Raw genomic sequence first — 19753 nt, 5'->3', positions numbered from 1 at the left:
TGCTCTTACCCATGTTAAAAAAAAAAAAAAAAAAGGGACATATACATTACACTGAACCAAACAAAACTGCCTTATTCTGATTTATAAAAGCAACTTCATTTGGTTCAATGTAATAAGTGCTAGTATAGTCATGAAATATCAATATCATGGAAATACACAAGAATCTAAAAGAAAGGAATTAGGGCATGGGTCTCAACTGGGCAAGAGTTTTCAGCTTATCCTTTAGTACTCAACTTTTTATGATGTGCATTTGTTACTGCTTTTTAAAAAGGGGATGCACCCCAAAGAAGACTGAAAAAATAACTCTTTCCTTCAAAAGCAAATTCAGCAGCTTTTAAGCAAAATAAAGAGACCGCACAAGGAAAAGAGTGAGGAATAATTCACCAACCAACATGTACACTAAAGCTCCCCACATACACTAAGATTTTTGAAATTCTCACAGAAACATACAATTGACTTGATTTATACCTCAGGCCTCAGAGAAATTCAGAAAAACACACACACATACACACATAATTTAAAGTCTATCCACCTGCTATTAATCACAAGTTGGGAGCGAATAGAAGGGAATATCATATAACAGGTAGATAGTTAAATACCAAAAGGTCAAAGTAAATATCAAGTTTTAAAATTCCATCGTTTGGGGCTTCCCTGCTGGCGCAGTGGTTGAGAATCTGCCTGCCGACTCAGGGGACACAGGTTCCAGCCCTGGTCCGGGAGGATCCCACATGCCGCGGAGCAACTAAGCCCGTGCGCCATAGCTCCTGAGCCTGAGTGCCACATCTGCTGGGGCCTGCGCGCCTGGAGGCCGTACTCCGCGGCGGGAGAGGCTACCGCAATGGGAGGCCCACACATCGCAACGAGGAGTAGCCCCCGCTCATCGCAACTAGGGAGGGCCCGCGTGCAGCAATGAAGACCCAACGCAGCCAAAAATAAATAAATAAATAAATAATAAAATTCCATCATTTTCCAAAGTAAATTTTAAAAAAAATCCAAGGCTAAGCTTTCCCCTTTTCCAATTACATTTCCCATTACACAATTTATCCCATCCCACCAAAGAATTCGAATCTTCACATATGAGTCCCACAAGAATGAATTAAACAGTAAGCCTAATCATATACCTTGCATAATCATTGTAACTATAGACGCTATAGATGCCTGATTGCTTTTTCTAGATTCCCCTCTAATCTGAAAATTTCTAATTACTTCAATTAAAACCATCACTCTAAAATGCCTTGTAATTCTCAAATTATACTTAAAAAGTGAACTTACAGAAGACCAGAATAAAAAGGACATGTCACCCCAGCCAGGCATTCTGGGATACACTGCACGCATTCCTCAGCTTGAAGGATTCAGTAGGGAGAAGCAGTGGCAGGAGGGAGCATATTTCCACCCACCCCTCCCTAAGCCCAACCCCATTCCATGTGCTTCCCCAGGGCAACATCTGCTGACCTGGAGGCGCACACCTCTGGAGAGTGGTAAGGGTTCTTTCTGACTGACTCCGGGCCTCCCCTATACCCACCCAAAGGTGGCCAGACTTACAAGTATAGGCTATTACAAGTGGGCCTATTCGGCACTAAAACCTCCACCACTCTCTGACCATTTCTGAGTGAAGCATTTTCCCCACACATACTTCACCTCAGGCTCCCAACCATTGGTCTTAAAACACTTCTATTTCTCTCCTTTCAAGATTACTTTCCACTTATTTTATCCTTAATGTTTGGTGTTTTTTCTTTCTTTCATCTTATGCGCATTTTAAATTACTTTGTGTTACTTTTTTATCAAATATACATAAAAGTACAGAGAATAACATTAACATAATCAACACCCATGTACCGGCTTAGCAAGATCTTAACATTTTGCCGTATTCACTTCAGATCTTTTTGCAGAGGTCTGTTTCAGCTGACGCCCACTGTGAACCATCCTTCCCAGCTCCAGTCCTTTTCCCTCCCTCCCTCCCTCCCCAGAGACAGCCACTCCCCTGGTGTTTAACATGCCCATGCACTTTAAAAACATTGTTAATACATACTATGTATTAATTACGGATATGCATATCATTTTGCACATTTTAAAACATCATATAAATGGCATCATACCGTACAAATCATTCTGCAACTTGCTTTTTCACTCAACATTGCATTCATTTTAACTGCTGCACAGAATTCCATTGTATGAATATACCATAATTCATTTTATCCATTCCCCTATTGATGGACTTTTAGGTTGTTTCCATTTCTTTACTCTTAAAAACCACGCTCTAATGAAGGCTCGTACACATCTTCTTGGGTAGCCCAGAAGCGGGCGGCAGAGTACGCACATCTTCACCTTGCCAAATGGCTCTCCACAGTGATTGCACCAATTTACACTTTTCTCCAGCCGAGTATGAAAGTTTCCTTTGTTCCACATCCTCTCAAACACTTGGTGTTATGAGGTTTTTAAATTTTTGCCAATCTGATGGGTACGAAAGAGAGACTCACAGTTTTTAATCTGCACATCCTGTAAGGATAATCATGTTTATTGACTATTTAGACCATTATTTTAATTTTTAATTTTTTTCAACTTTCACATTGCTGTTTGATTCTATCATCACCTTATGGTGATTAATAATAGTAGAGACTCTGCATCCAGGCTGCCTGGGTTCAAATTCTGGCTCCATCACACCCACCTAGTGTCTGAGGACACTGCTTGACCTCCCCAGGTCTCAGGTTCCTCATCTACAACGACACAGCAGCACCTACCTCACGGGGTTGTGAGGGTTTTATGAGTCAATACACGCAGAATGCTCAGAACAGTGCCAGGGAGGTCGGATGCTTTACCCTCAGTTGTTCCTGCAGCTGCTCAGCCAGATTCCCATAACTGACCTACCAACCCTCAGATGTGAGAGCTTCAAAACATCTCAATCTTGGTAATCCAGCTAAATGGCATGGGTCCTCCTGAGTCAATGGCAAGTCTGAATCACTGGCAACATGTTCTTTTCTGAAGTCGTATCAACTACTCACTTGATCAGGAGTTATGTGTATTGCAGGTTCAGAAAACATTATCCCTACGTTACTGAGCAAGTCATATAAACAATGAATGAGGTGGGAAACAACAGTAAAACCAATGTGGCATAATGCTTCTGACATTAAATAAGCATCCAGCACATATTGGTGATTGCCTAATAAGGAAATGCTGCTGACCTGCCTCTAAAGAAAACTTCACTGGTGTTGAATCACAAACCTAGACCAGCAGGAAGAGGTACAAGGATGGATGTACAACCCTGCTTTTGACCTGGACCTCACCAGGCTACCTGGCTTCTGTACTTCTACTTTGATGCACCTCCTTTACAGCAGAGTTTTAGCAGGATCCTGCTTGAGTGTCTAGCATTCAACACTCATGAAAGAGGGCAGAAACCCCTGGTTTGCCTCTCAGCTCCCGGCGATCCCCTACGCAGAGGGGATGACCTTCCACCCAATCAAGGTTTCAGATAGGCGCCTCGATTTTCACAAGAGGCTAGCCAAGTTGCCCAACCTATTCACCTTGAAAGCATACAGATTGACCTTCAAACAGCACAGGATATCTGCAATTCTGGACCTAGCCAGAGGCAATAATCTAAAGACATTTGCAGCTCATTTCTTGTCAGAACCAGTTGAGGACAGTGGTATTGACGGAAGACTGTGTCAAGCCCATCCATTCCTCTAGACTAGATAGCCTCGGTTTATCCACGGCTTAAGCCATCTAAAAGCTGCATAACGTTAATACAGCGGTATTCTCCGAGGTGGTGATTTTATTTTCTTCTTTTTAAACTCTTGTATTTTCCAAATTTTCTACCATGAGAAAGTGTTCTGTTTATAATAAAAGAAAAACATACAGGTTATTTTTAAAAGCTTCATATTTGGAATATACTATAGTCCCCACTCCCACCTCCCAATGTAAGTGCTTTCCCTGAAAAACAACTGATATCATATTCTCTGCTTTCATGAGAAAACTTAATGAAAAAAATTATTGATGAAACCCAAAACTGTACTCTCAGGGAGTTTTTTCCTTTGAACAGGAATGTTGCTGAGGTTCTTCTCTACTCCACCACTCAGTTCATATTACTTCTAAGCCATATAAGAAACTTCTTCCAGAACTAAACACCAGGAAAACAGTTTCACCTGAGCAACTGGTGTCCTCTTTCTTCACGGTCAGTGAGAATTATGTAACTTGTCGGGTATTCTCTTTTTATTTTGGGCAACAGAAAGGTCAGACGCAAATATGAATTATAACCAATCACTAAGCAGGACCTTATGCCTATGCAGCTTTATTCTAAGGATCCCAGGCTCCAACTTGGTTTTTTAGTTTGTTTTGTTTGTTTTTAATATTTTTATACTGAGTGGATGTATTCTTGAAGCAACCCGAAACCCTTCTTACAATAAGGTAGGACACAGTTAAATATAACTGTTGTCTACACTGCTCAACATTAATGTTTAATATTTAAGTCCTAAAAATTTTAAACTGAGACAATAAAATCATGGTGCAGTGTCAACAATCTTTCTCAACTAATAAATAAAAGCTTAGGTGAACATGAGCAACTAAGAATTATGATTTCACTCCCAGAGTTAAACCATTAAATTTCTTTTCCTTCACTTATGAAGGATATTTACTTGATTTTTTCATACCAAGACAGAGGAAACAAATACAGCAAAAATTCTTCCAGAACTATACAGATTAGTTAATAGAGCAAAAGAAGGTAATATAGGTGTTATAAACACAGACTTTGACATCATCAGATAAGATCTGTGTTCAAATCTTGGCATCACTGCATCATAGCTTGAAAAAAAATGGGGCAGGGTAGAACCAAATTCACAATTACTAATTACTAATGGTATGAGTTTGCCCAAATGTAAAATGTGGAGAATAATTATCTATTAAATGTGTTGTGAGAATTAAATAACCTATATGAAGTGGTTAAAATAATGCATAGCATGTTATCCACTCAATCAGAATAGCTGTTTCTGTCACTGTTGTTTTTATATATAAAGCCTAAAGAGCTCTCTTCTAAGCATTTAACTATTTCTGCCGAAGAACTACTGAAGGATTTTCTTGCGTAACTGCAAAACAGAAATACTTCTCAAAGATAGGTATTTAGCCTAACAATTCAGTGATGAGGCGCTTTAACCAACTTACCTAAATTGTCCAGTGCGAAGAAAACAAAGAGCTCGGTTACCATAAAGAAGGTGATTTTCAGGTCTTTAAAAGAAAGAATGCTTCTTCAGTAAAGAACATTACATACAGAACAAACAACACAGAAATCATAAGGCATGAAATAATTTTCAAAAACTTTACATCTGTGTGGCAGAGCAGAAAGAATATAGTTCTTGTTCCTTCACCACCTGAGTAACTTGTTCAAACCAACTTAAACTTCCCTGTATTCAAAATGAAGATTAAAAAGTTCTACTTTTTCTGCCTAGCTCATAGGGCTGCTGCAAGGATCAAATGAGACATATTAAAAAACTAGCAAACTACAAGTATGCTGTAACTGTAGAGAACAGAATACTTATGTAAGTCAGAACTGTACCACCTTCACAAAGAACTCAAATAAAGGAAGCCTGTAAATTACAACAGTAATTTAAATAGCTTCATTTCAAGTTTTGTCCTCTTTGGTTTTATCTTACTGTTCCTCTACCTCTTCCTAGAAGAACAGAGCAGCAGGCTTTCAGATGTGGTGTGCTACCTGGATTCACTCATTCACTGTGGAGACGGGTAAGACAGGAAAGAGAGTAGCTGTCTACAGCTCACCCTCCTAAGGCTGCTACAGTATTAGGTGGGCCAGCTAAGATGTCAGTAAGAGCCAGGTGAGGCACACTTGCAGGAATGCTACAGAATTCTAGCAGCTGAGCAAACAGAAGACGAGGTAGAGAGAACACACGCATTCTCTCAACAATTCCAACTACTACCCTTTAAAAATTCCCTCACAGAAAGCACAAATCCCTGAATGGGTGACATCTTAAGTACTAGTAACTAACCCTCTGTTATCAGTTAATAATTTGGAAGGAATTAGTTGAAGGGAAAACAAGACCAAGAAAGAACAGATGACTCTGTACTGGAAAGCTTGGGAAAAAAGTGGAGCATGGTAGAAGCAAATTTACAATTTCGTCTGACTCGCTTGGGTTATACAACTTGATTAGTAAGTTCATCTACTCAGGTCATCTCATGCTTCTAATACCTACGGGTGAGAAAATATATTCTGCGTAGCAAATTGATGATATTCTCCAATTCCTCATCTTGCGTTTCTTTCTAATGACTAGCATTCTAACTTGATCTGCCACATAAAAAGGGTCTCATTGTTCTATTTTGCTCTTACCTACATTCAATGGCTCTGGTGTAATAGATAATAGCTATATCGAATCTTTCTTTGGAAAACTCTTCATTTCCTTTCATTTTCATTAGTTCTCCTTGCTGAGAAATCAAGGTAAAAGAAGACCCATCAATTAAATGCAAAGAGAATCAGGAACCCCAATATTTAGGAAAAATGGCTCTGGGTTTCTATCTCAGATATCAGAAATAACCTGGGGGATTACTTAGGTAGAAAATGAGAATTCAATACCCAACATTTTGGAATATACATTTAAAGAAACCTGTCTGCCTCTAATGACTCGACGCTAACTTTGATAAAGGGATATTAAAAAGTAAACAAAGCCATCACATTATGAATAACACTAACAATTTTCCCCTTGTGTACCGTATTTGGCAGGCCCACTTTTAAACAGACCTTGATATGCCTGCATATGCAGAAAAGAAATAAGATCCAAGTAGAATTTTAATTTTAGGTTAGAAAATGTGATGTTATTCAACAAACCTGAGTGCTTAAAAAATAATATATAAATCAATAACATATAGGCACTGTTGATTAGACTAACTGCCCCCCCCAAAAAATGAGGTGACCTATAGCGAGGATGAAATAAAAACAAAAAAAAAAAACAACCAACAACAAAAAATGAAATCAAAGATGCTACAGATATAACTAAAACTTTTCACCTCAAACCTTCACATTTTCAAAATAAACAAATTAACTATTATTTACTGGATTATATCAATGGCTTTAGCTAGAGAATTAAATAGAATATTAAATATTTTCCTAAATCCCTTTTTAAAAATTTAGTTAAAATCATATTTCCTATGAGCGAACTGTATGGCATGTGAATTACATGTCAATAAAGCTGGTGGCAAAGAAAAATCATATTCCCTCAACTAATTAAAAGCCTTTTAATTTAAAAAAAATCAAATTTCTATTTTCAGTTAACTCTTAAAATCTATAACATTAGAAAATTCTGATCAAGATGGCTTCCTCTTCCAAAATAAATATTCCAATCAAAATTTATTAAAAATTTCCCTCAAATATGTTATCAAATTTTATAGTAGTTCCTTGTGTACTGACAGCAGTTTTACTGAACTTTCCTCTGAGTGTTAATAAAAGTTCTAACAAGCAAATCTTAAAATATACTTACAAGTAAATATTTATTCTCACCTCTAGACACTCCGCACAACTTTGAGTTTTAAATTCTTCAAGCAAATTGCAGTTTTCTGTTACAACTTTAGTAATGTGATACTTGTCTAAATTTTATTTTTAGGAGAGAGTGAGAGAACATTTGTTTAAAAAAAACAAATTGGTATTGTTAATGTTCTAATTCTTAGGCTACGTAGGTTGAGTATGTAAAGTTCAAGATGTTATACTTTCTAAATAATGTTTCTTATAATCTTTTACATGTATCAATAATATATTTTTAATAAACAGCTGATAAAATGTTTCAGAGAACATTAGATTCATTGCATGCTAAGAATCTAATCTGTTTTATTTCTAGCATTTAAAAATCTTGTTTATGGGGCTTCCCTGGTGGCGCAGTGGTTGAGAGTCTGCCTGCCAATGCAGGGGACACGGGTTCGAGCCCTGGTCTGGGAAGATCCCGCATGCCGCGGAGCAACTAAGCCCGTGAGCCACAACTACTGAGCCTGCGCGTCTGGAGCCTGTGCTCCACAACAAGAGACGCCGCGATAGTGAGAGGTTCGCGCACCGCGATTAAGAGTGGCCCCCACTCACCGCAACTAGAGAAAGCCCTCGCACAGAAACGAAGACCCAACGCAGCCATAAATAAATAAATAAATTTATAAAAAAAAAAAAATCTTGTTTATTATTACTCTAGTTCTAATTGTGGTTAACAGTGCTCTGTCATAACACATTCCAAATAGGCCTCATAATTACTCAAGTCAATTCAACAAACATTATTGAGCTATGGTGTACCTGGCACAAAGTTTAACTAAAATTTCTGAAAACAAAAACCTGAGAAACTACTTTCTAAAATGTGTTTAATATAAAAAAAATGAAGAATTTAAAATGTCTTAATTCAACATTTTGACTCTCATGAATGTTAAAATTTGACATTTTTTGAAATATTATTCTCATAAAAATTTAATAAACTAATTAAAATGCAGTAGGTAATAACCAAAATTTATGTTAAAAGTTTATCAGACCTCAATTTTCTGTATTTTAAGCTGTTCTATAAAAAAGATTTTAAGTGGTAAATAATAATTTTATTGCAACAAAACTATAGTTACGCTTCTAGCCAAACATATTCATTTCCAAGGCAAAAGCAGTATCTAAAATTTAAGATTGAAGAAAGAATTTTGGAAGGTGACCAAATAAAGTAAACTAATACTAAAGGGACAGAATAAGATTATAGAACAAAAACCCGGACTTTGAGATCAGAGAGACCTGACTTCTCATCTAGGTTCTACTACTTAATAGACTAAAGAAATATCATTTAACCTCTCAAAGTTTGCTCATTTCTAAAATAGGATCACAGCATCTACCTGGCAGAACTATTATAAAAAGAGAGAACAGAGAGAGAGAGTCAGAAACAAGCCCAAATGGGTGCCCAGTACATGATACTGGTCCTTTACTTCCACCATAAAATCTAGGCTATAAGTAAAGGCTTCCAAAACAACGAAGAGAACAACCTCTATCAACGTAATACAGCCCACCGTCCAATAAACATCAGGAAAACCTGTCTTGGGGCTTCCCTGGTGGCACAGTGCTTAAGAATCCACCTGCCAATGCAGGGGACACAGGATCGAGCCCTGGTCCAAGAAGATCCCACATGCTGCGGAGCAACTAACCCCATGCGCCACAACTACTGAGCCCATGTGCCACAACTACTGAAGCCCGCATGCCTAGAGCCCATGCTCTGCAACGAGAAGCCACCATAATGAGAAGTCTGCACACCACAACAAAAAGCAGCCCCTCTCCCCACAACTAACCAACACAGCCAAAAATAAGTAAATAAATTTATTTTTAAGAAAAAAAGAAAAACCTGTCTTCATATTTAAGCTTAATTTCTCTCTAACACTCAGGTCAAGAGTACAAAATGTGCCCTCTACTCAAAATGGCAAATGGAAATGGCAAATTATCAGTCATTATCAACTAGCCAAATACTTCCTGTTTCAAGATCCCTATAAAAACAGTTCTAACATTCAAATATTTTAGAGAAAAATATTTCACAAGGTAAAAAATATATAAGGCAGCTTCATCATATATAAGAATAACAAATTCATCAAAGAAATGAAAATTATAATCTTAGCTCAGTTACTTCTCTTATGAATGAGAATACATGAGCCCCAGTGTGGTCTCTTTGGGTATTATATATTAATAATTTATGGCATCCATTTGCTAGGATGTTTAAAAAGTATTAACATCACAGATATCATCATGACAAGAAATACAGAATATAATTTACTACAGGGTTAAAGTTCTCTTATTCAGGCTTTTACTCATAAGAGAAAAACATTTTTTAAAATCCTAAGATAAACAAGAAACCACAGCTACACGTTCTATTTTCCAAAATAATACCTTTATAAAACTGAGTCAAGTAACAATTTAAAGCATTTATACTTACATTCAGTAAAGAAAATACTTAACATAGGCCAACAATTGTCAACTGCTCCTAACCTAGGTAAAATTGTTACATCGCCTGTGTATTTCACCCAATTCAAAGCTTCTTCCATTGCCAAGATTTTCTGTTTCAAAAAGAGGGATGAAAAATGTGATTTGTGTATTAATTGTAAGTTTACATGTGGCATTATAAATTTATCTTATATAGTATTTCAGATTCTTACTACAAAACTTGTACAACCTCATGTTTTCATTACTATAGCATGTAACCTAGAATAGCTAGACCCCAACACACAAGTTAACAGAGACCACAGACTCACATATGTTATATCTTCAGGTAACCTCAGGCCACCCTCAGAGCCCAGGATGCTGCTGCAATGATTAAAGACCTGGAAGTTGAGGTCTACAACCTGGCCAGAGGCTGCCCTAGGTAGCAGGAGAGTACAGTAACACAAGGTGAACAGGGGTCTCAGATCTCATCTAAACTAGGACCTCCATCCTTACCTTAAGATTAACGGTATCTATTAAGGTTCACTAAAGGGACTATGTACTTTAAATGGTCTGTGGCAAAGAGAAAAATAAGCATATAGGCAACAAGAGGAGGGCATGGTTGGGCAAATGAGCACTCAGTGCAATGACCTTCACGAAGGGTCCAGAGTTCACAGAAGTATAATTCATACTTCTCGTGTCGGAAAAGATTTCAGAAATTAAATAATGAAGTCATCAACGCTGGTGTCAACATGTTAAGGGAAACATGTACATGTTTATGTCACCAGTAGCATTAAAAATTGGTTTATTGGGAATTTCCTGGCAGTCCAGTGGTTAGGACTCTGTGCTCTTACTGCTGAGGGCCCAGGTTCAATCCCTGGTCGGGGAGCTAAGATCCTACAATGTATCTGGAGATCATCTAGTAATTGTGTATCAAAAAATGTTCATACCACGGGCCTAATAATTTCATTTGGGAGAGAACATATGCCAGGTAAATAATCTGAAAGAGAAAAAACAATCAACTTGTAAGGAGGCTCAAAATTACACTACATATATGGGGAAAAAAATGATAATAATGCAAACCCCCCAAACAAGGAGATTGCTTAGGCAAAATATAGAAATCAGTACTACTAAATGTTACCTATAAAATGTTGACTCTGTGGGCCTAGTATTGATACAGGGGGCAATGAGAAGTGAGAAAACTGCCACTATTCAAAGTGGTTGTATCGTATTCCCATGTTAACACTTACATTTTCTATTTTATAACCAATTCTCAATAAGCCTCCAATAAAGAATGAATCATTCTGCAAAACAGAAAAGACAAAACATTTTTTTCCTTATTCGGCCAATCATACTTTAATTTTCTAGTGGAAAAAAAATTCTACATTTTAGGAATACTACTGTTATGTACATAGTAGTCCACTTTCTACAGCACTTTCATGCGCAATTTACCTCTTAAGGACCCTAAAACAACTCAGAAATAGTCTTACACAGGGTTCTAATAATAAAATGATTTAGTTCAACTTTTAGATGTATGGATTTTAAACTTTTAGATGTATGGTTCATTACACCTACATTTTTTAATAAAATTACACTGGCTGGGCTTCCCTGGTGGCGCAGTGGTTGGGAGTCCACCGGCCAATGCGAGGGACACAGGTTCGAACCCTGGTCAGGGAGGATCCCACATGCCGCGGAGCTGCTGAGCCCGTGCGCCACAACTGCTGAGCCTCCGCTCTGGAGCCCGCGAGCCACAACTGCTGAAGCCCGTGTGCCACAACTACTGAGCCCGTGCTCCGCAACAAGAGAAGCCACTGAAATGAGAAGCCCGCGCACCGCAACGAAGAGTAGCCCCCGCTCTCCACAACCAGAGAAAGCCCGCACGCAGCAACGAAGACCCAACGCAGCCAAAAATAAATAAATAAAATTTTAAAAAAAATTACACTGGCTGATATAAGTTGCTGCAGAGGATTAATCTGCAGGAAATAAATATCAGAATGCCCTTTCTAAATTTAAGTTTGCAATCAGAATTATCAAGAAAAACACTTGGCTCCATAACCAACTGAAATGAGAAAAATTATTAAATGGCTTTCAAGGGAAAAAAAACCCTCAGTGTAGTACAGGGATACCTCCTCAAATCTGACATGATAAAGTTTACCCCAAAGAAAAAATATTTGTTGTGGTGGTGCTAACAGTGGCATGATTTTACGTTACAAGATAGAACCCATCACTTTTAGAACCTGCGGCAAAGGTTTCTGTGAACCAGGTGCACACTTCCATTTGTGACAAATTCTAATGTCTATTTGTTAACGACAAGGAGCAGGCCTGGTTCTCATCATCTCATGTCAGAACCATGAAAACAGCCATCTCCCTGATCTCTCAAATACACAGCACAAACTCATGGATAGCAGAACAAGCTCAGGTTAACCATTACCCGTTAGCCACTATAAATTAGTAACATGGGCCTAATACCATATAAATATCTATATTCTTGAAATGCGGGAGAGGAACACATTCTATCACTTACCGCAGCTTTCTTTGCCAAATCCACAATATCTTCCATCAACTCAAGATGTTGTAATTTCTTCAAACTTATCTCAGAAGCATGAGAACTGCTTAAAGATAAATTTATTTTTTAAAAGATTAGGGTCTCATATATAAAATTCATTGACTCTTACACACAACTATATGCTATACCTCAATTTAAACTATTTGAATAAAATTAAGTTCTGTTACTTCACTCTAGGTAATAATAAGTTGTTTATTAGGTAGACAAAATACTACACTTTTTTCTTTCTTCTGTACTATAATACTGGTATTTATAAACAAGCATATTAATTTTTCCTTATTCAGCTTCAAATCTACCATCTAACGCTCTTCAGAGTTTCATTCATTATAATGTTACCATGATTATTCATTCATATCCAAATCCCAAGTATTAACTTTTTCCACTCCATTAAACAAAAGTAGGGTTGAACAGTATACAAGAATGAGACATAAGCCTTCCATTGCACTCGGCATTCCTCAGTACTGGGCAACACACTCTCACTGTTCATACAAAATGGGTTAATAGGGCTTCCCTGGTGGCGCAGTGGTTGAGAGTCTGCCTGCCGATGCAGGGGACACGGGTTCGAGCCCTGGTCTGGGAGGGTCCCACATGCCGCGGAGCAACTGGGCCCGTGAGCCACAATTGCTGAGCCTGCGCGTCTGGAGCCTGTGCTCCGCAACAAGAGAGGCCGCGACGGTGAGAGGCCCGCGCACCGCGATGAAGAGTGGCCCCCGCTTGCCGCAGCTAGGGAAAGCCCTCGCACAGAAACGAAAACCCAACACAGCCATAACTAAATAAATTAATTAAAAAAAAAAAAATGGGTTAATAAGCAGTAACTTACTTCGCCTCCACACAGGGGTGCAACCGTGATATTACAGAACTGTGTTGACGTTGAAACAGAAGTGGCCAGAAGACGTGTATTTTAATGGCATCACAGTAATCTTGCAGGATAGAAACAGGTTTACTACACCACATAGTGCAGATGTCAAACTCTTAATTAAAAAGAAAAAGTTTTATATTAATATTTTGTGCCTCATTTTGGAATGAATCGACACTGTTAAGGGAAAAGACAAAAATGGATATGGAAAGGTAAGAAATGAATGGATGAAATATTTTAACCTGTCAGATGTTAAGAATATCTAAGTGTTAGCTAAAACTCTATTTTAACAAAGAAAGGTTTTTTAATTTCTAGTGAAAAAGAATAATAAAGAATAAACTTTGTAAAGATATATAAGTCTGTTATGTTGATGTGAATGCATGAACCTCCCTTGATAACTGTTTCAACAAATTAAAATTAAAACACCAAAGTACTCACCTAAGTTTCCCTCACTTTGGGTATAATCTTTATACTGTCTACCCTGAAAAAGAAAAAAATTCTTTTGACTTGTATCTGGTAAATGCAAAAGTAACAGTCCTTGATTTTTAATGTAAGGGTTATCAATACTAAACTAAAAACTTACAGTACGTTTACTTTTACACTTTGAATACAACATCTTCAACCAATGAGTCTTTTGTCCTTTTCAGTATTTCCCCCAGTCCGTTCTATGGCTCTCCCTGAGAGCCTTTAGTCTCATCTCCAGTCAGAAAACAAGCTTTCACCAGCACTGCACATTCTCCTTGTTGAGGCACTGCTTACTCTTCCGTCTGAAATGACCTCTTCAAAACCCATACACATCTCCCTATCAAATCTCGTGTAGCACAAAAATGTCTTTACTCAGATAGCTCTATACCACAAAACCTTCAAGAAGTAAATCTTAAAGGTTCTCATAAGAAGGAAAAAAAATGTGTAACTATGTATGGTGATGGACGTTAACTAAACTTATTGTGTTGATCTCATGATATATACATATACTGAATCCTTATGTTGTACATCTGAAACTAATGTCATATGTCTATTATACCTCAATTTTTAAAAAAAAGAAAACTTTAAGAATACATACTGTTAAAAACAAAAAGTTAAGGGGATTTCCCTGGCGGTCCAGTAGTTAAGACTGCACTTCCACTGCAGAGGGCACGGGTTTGATCCCCTGGTCAGGAAACTAAGATCCTGCATGCCACGCGGTGCAGTCAAAAAAGAAAAAAGGTTAAGAAATCTACTTACCACCCCGTCACAGTAAAGTTGAGTCACACGAACATAATCATTGGACATAAATTCGGAGGCAAAGACACAGTCATCCACATAAGGGCACTCTTCTAACAAGGCATAATCTGCTACAGTGAAATTTCCCAGGGCAAAATCGTCCATGGTACACCATCCTAAGGACACAACAAAACCCAAATCAATAATTAAATCATTTGAGATGATATGAGAAGCAGTTTTCCTAGCTTCTATGGTATGTCTGAAAAATATTTGGAACTTACGCCCCAAGTGACCAAGTTCTCCGATGAGAACATTGAGCTCTGGAAGATTCTCATCCTCATTCGCTAGTTTTTCCCCTTGACTCTCCTCGAGTATCAGTTTAATCTATTTCTTCTTTTTGTCAGGTTCAAAGAATCACCACCTCTACCCTGAATTTAACTGTTTACATATCTCCTTTAGATGGAAGATAAGGGCATCTTATTCATCTTTGTATGTGCCTAGATGAATGAACAAAAGACATCTTTCCACTGCTGCCCTTTTACCCCAACTGCTTTTACTGCCTCTGTGAAATATGCTGTTTTATCATACAGAAACTCTGCCACATTCTCAACCTCCTGGCTGGAACTAAATCCTGACTCCACTGAGAAAATGGTTTCCTCTCAGCTGTTCATATTCTCCTATCCATGCGTCAGTGTGTGTGTCTGTCCCGGGCAAAGGGGCAGAGCTGAAGTGGTACAGGGAGAGTATGTAGCCTCCTAACCCCTCACAGCCGCATCCAGACCTGCCATCCTCCCAGCAATCGCTGCTCCTAATGCTCTCACAACAACTACAGCACACGATCGGCGCTGCTAGGCTGCAGCAGCAGCAACGCCCCTTACATTATCAGCGACCATGCTCTTAAAACAAGTACTTCAGTGGGGGTAAGGGGAATTAGGGCTAGAGTTTCAGACTAAAGTGTGTTCCCCTGAAGAAAGTTCCATAACAAAAATGTATAGCTATCAGTGAATAGCTACAAAACCTAAATATCACTGGAAAATGCAGCATTTTATTACTTGTAACACTTGCCCAAGTAGTGGCTTTCTTTTCCTATCATCACCAGCACCACCATTAACACCATTTTTTATACCTGTTCACTTCACCACTATTATCCCACTACTGTTATGATAAACCAAGTTTCTTTTTTCCTAAGCAAGACCACCATCAGTCCTTGGAAAACACATCTGTTTCTTTAAGTAATCCTTCTTCTTATGCCCAATTTGCTGTACAACAACCTCACAATATCAGAAGCGAAGACCAATGACCACCTTCCTAGCAAACTGCCGGTACCATTTGTCCTATGTTGTACCAGGAGTTTTATGCGTACCATCTCACTGATCCTCACAGCAATTCTTCGCAGGCCCAATTATTATCATGGTCACTGTACAGATGGAAAACATGCATAGCAAAACTAAGTAATTTGCTCAAGGTCACCAAGCGAGGCAGGATTCAAACCTAGGTCTTCTGATTCCACAGTTTCCTCTCAAACACTGTATTTCACTAGATCTACGTTTCGCTGCCACTGCCGTCTAGCTGCCTCCTGGCTGTTGTCACGTTTAAGAACACGGGCAACTAGTTCACAGTGTTCCCCTCTTTCCTCCAATCATCGTTCCAGCCACACCAACGTCTGTGTGGACAACCCTTCAGGACTCTAGCCTTGCAGTGCAACCACCTTCTCAACTAAAATGAAATTCGCGGCCCACCTCACCTAGGCTCTTCCTTCACAACGCCACACCTTGGACCACTGCCCAGGTCTAAACCAGTTTTTAAATCTTTAACTCTGATTAGCTCCTCTCCAACCACACCCAGGAATCATTACGACTTACGTCTCCCCTATCTCCTACCACATTCTTCAACCTCATCGAGAATTCTTCCTTTTCTGCCATTCAAATCCTCCATTCTCGTTTATTTTCACTTTCCTAATATTGGGTTTCCACTTCCACCATTTAAGGGAAGCTGCTTCAGTAAAGCCGTTAGCGACATTTTCCAGTAGACCGGATATCTACAATGTCCGGAACCTGACCTGTTCTAGATGAACAATACTTCCAGAGTTTAGAGAATTTAACTCCAAAAGTAAACAATGATTGGAAAAAATAAAAAGACATTTTAGCACCCAAAGTATGGCACATAATATGGGACATATGCTATTCTGGGAAATATATACACTTTTAAACTCATTTGTCTTGCAAATGTTTTTTGTATATAAATACAGAAAGAGCCAAGAACGGTCTGTCACAGCCCACACATCACCATCGTGGCATCAGTTACAATACAATTAACGTGCTCATACCTGGCAGACTGAGCCACTGTGACACCATGCTGGTCAGTCACAGCCTGGCATATCTGATACCATGCCCTACACCAACTGTACCGTAATTACGACATTGGTGTTACTTTTATTTTCTGTTTTGTCTTAACCAGAGAGGCGATGCGGCATAGTGGTTAAGAGCATGGACTCTGGAACCAGACTGCCTGGCCTTGAATCCTGGCTCTCCCATTTCCTGAGTGTGTGATCTTGGACAAGTTACTTAACCTCTGTAGGCTTCAGTTTCCTCACTTAATCAAACGAGGACAGCAACCCTACCTATCTGATTAATCCATTAACTCATTTAAAGTGCTTTTAATAGCACACAGTGTATAGGAAACACTACAAATATCAGCTATCATTAACATATTAGATAAATGTTTTTTTAATCCGCTATTTGGATGCCTCTAACTAAATGGTCTCCCTTAATTGCTAATTCCAAAGAGCACTTTTCAGCTTACAACTTACTTGACGCTGTTGACCACTTCCTCCTTCTCAGAACTCTTCATTTGGACTCCAAAGACCATCTTCTCCTGGTTTTCCTCCTATTCTTCTGGCTGCTCTTCCTCAGTCTCCATGGGCTCTTCTTCTCCATTCCCCGCCACCCAAATGTCAACTCTCTTTTCTTCTCACGCTTACTCTCTCCTTGGGTGACCTTATCCACCATACCCATGGCTTAAACAGCACTTTCTGAACTTCCATCATTTGCATAGCTTCACCACAATTTTTGCCATTTCCACAGATCCCATGTATTTTATTTACTTAATATTCTCTTCTTTTTGGGCTCACTTGGCCTAAGTGATAATATCCATGATATTATAGGTTTGAAATACAGCTTACGTTTTTCAGACACGTTAAATTCCTAACTATTAAAATTTTTTTATCTGTGTACTACTTTAAATTACCTCATACTCACTGTAGCAAACCACGGCTGACATGTCCAAATGCTGAAGACTCTCAAACCTCTCCAGGCTGGGTTGCATCTCATGACTTCTAGACCCTCCCTGTCGACTGCTACTGGGTCTTAACCAAGATGTCCCGCAAGCCTCTCAGATTCAGTAAGTTCAAAAACAAACTTATCTTTTTCCTCAAGAACAAATGAAACCAAGTTCTTTCCTCTTTCTGTATGTTACCAGTTAATTGCTCTACATGCCACCTGGTTACCCAAACCAGAAATCTGGAGGTCAATCTAGACTCCCCCAGTCTCCTTCAACATTCCTAACGAACCTGACCATGAAGTCCTGTCCTTTCGACTCCTCTAAGGAATCCAAAATTACCACATACACCTCTTCATGGCCACTGCCAATGCCTTGGTTGTAGCTCCATCTTTTCTCCTCTGAACTACTTAAACAAGCAGTCTCCTAATTGGTGACTTGCCTTCAATCTTGGCATCCCCTAAAACTCTGATCATAACACTTTACTGCTTAAAATAATTTAGCAGCTTCTCATCATCTTCAGGATAAAGTCCAAACTCCTTACTATAGCACAGAAGGCCTTTTGTGATCCTGTTCCTGCATTTCTCTAGTCACTCCGTGACACGCAACGTAGAAGCCAGTCATACTCAGGTGTCTGTCATTTCTAAACAAAGCTTATTCTGCAACCAGAATGCCTACCAGTCCTTAATACTCGATTGCAGGAAGCATTTCCTGAACTTCTCACTACCACCAAGTTTATTTTTGCACCGCTTCTCTGTAAGCCCTGAGCACCCTGCTCATATCTTTTTGACAGCAATTTTCATACTGTTTGGTCATTACAGGTTTCTCTCTGTAGGTTCACTATGTCCAGAGGGCACACTGTGTCCTACTCATCTTGATTCCCTATCTCAGTGCTTCCCAAATTTTTAATTTGCATACCCCAAAGTAGAAAACTTTGCCAAATCCACTTGTCAACTGTACTGTTACCTATTTAATATTTTTATTTAGACTAACTCAACTTTTAACTTAGATGTAAGCTTGTATTAATAGAAAGTTTGTTACCACCAAGAAATCTTAAGTTTGGTAAGACAGAATTTTTTTTCCTAACACAAACTAAAATGAATATACTACAAAAATTAAATACTAATGTAAAGGACTTCTGAGTCCATCAATTATGATGAACTAATGGGGCACTCCATGACTGCAAAACAAAGTGGATGCTAGATTTTTTAAATTTTGCTGAGCTCACAGAAATAGCCAACACTTAAAACCACCCTTTCCCCCCAGAGCAACAAACCTCTAGCTAGAAACTAAACCTGACAGTCAACAATGATAAATCATAATGCCAAGAGCAATAGTGGGATCATGGGCCAGAAGCAAAGTGAGAAAACTGAAAGGTTGGTCCCACGTAAAGCTCCCAGCCAAAGCTAATACAAATCCTATCAGAAGGAAAGTACCCCCAAATCAGACTCTCAAAATTCCCACAGAGAAAGATCAATCAATCAGGAGTTCATAATTGAAAATCTCTAAGTACAGGAGGTGACAATCCACCATAAGGGAGGCAACAGAAAAAACAAGCAATACATTTAGACCCCTGAGGACATCAGACATTGGGATTGCCAGTCTACAGAATATAGATTCAAAAAAATGAGCAAGCAACATGAGACTATAAAAAATGACTGGGTATAGCTAAGAAAGAACCGAGTGATACTTTAAGAAATTAAAAATATAATTGTTAAAAGTAAAGGAAAATAAAACACATGGGCCAAACAGATGATCAGGCACAGGTGAAGAGAAAATTGATGAACAAGAACATATGCCTGATGAAATTACCCAGCACTTTAAGTTCTGGCAAAGATACAAGGAAATGAAAAATATGAAAGACGAAAAATAAGTGATCTAGAAACAGTCTAATACATATATATCCAGTTAAATTTCCAGAAGGAGAAAACAGATAAAATCAGAGAGAAAGTATTTA

General features: G+C 38.6%; 1 protein-coding gene across 13 annotated transcripts in view; it reads right to left on the bottom strand.

The window, feature by feature from the left end:
• The window catches only part of TTC3 (tetratricopeptide repeat domain 3), a 140552-nt gene that overhangs the window by 113495 nt on the left and 7304 nt on the right, over positions 1–19753 (bottom strand). For 5 of the 13 annotated variants that reach the window (XM_068547050.1, XM_068547053.1, XM_068547065.1 and 2 more), the window contains exons 2-10: positions 14542–14696; positions 13756–13798; positions 13282–13432; positions 12420–12507; positions 11146–11199; positions 9912–10032; positions 7490–7575; positions 6326–6420; positions 5149–5211 (exon numbers count right to left, since the gene is read on the bottom strand). The exons of 4 other annotated variants lie outside the window; for them this stretch is intronic. In XM_068547050.1, the coding sequence (XP_068403151.1) occupies positions 5149–5211; positions 6326–6420; positions 7490–7575; positions 9912–10032; positions 11146–11199; positions 12420–12507; positions 13282–13432; positions 13756–13798; positions 14542–14685 (845 nt within the window). In that variant the 5' untranslated portion in view covers positions 14686–14696. Of the gene's footprint in view, positions 1–2096; positions 2431–5148; positions 5212–6325; positions 6421–7489; positions 7576–9911; positions 10033–11145; positions 11200–12419; positions 12508–13281; positions 13433–13755; positions 13799–14541; positions 14697–19753 lie in introns of those variants that run through there. 4 more of the 13 variants (XM_068547056.1, XM_068547062.1, XM_068547052.1 and 1 more) reach the window with 3 other exon arrangements.

The sequence above is a fragment of the Eschrichtius robustus genome, chromosome 6, assembly GCF_028021215.1.
Source record: "Eschrichtius robustus isolate mEscRob2 chromosome 6, mEscRob2.pri, whole genome shotgun sequence".
In the NCBI taxonomy this organism is placed as follows: Eukaryota; Metazoa; Chordata; class Mammalia; order Artiodactyla; family Eschrichtiidae; genus Eschrichtius; species Eschrichtius robustus.
This window is presented reverse-complemented; position numbering and strand designations above follow the sequence as displayed.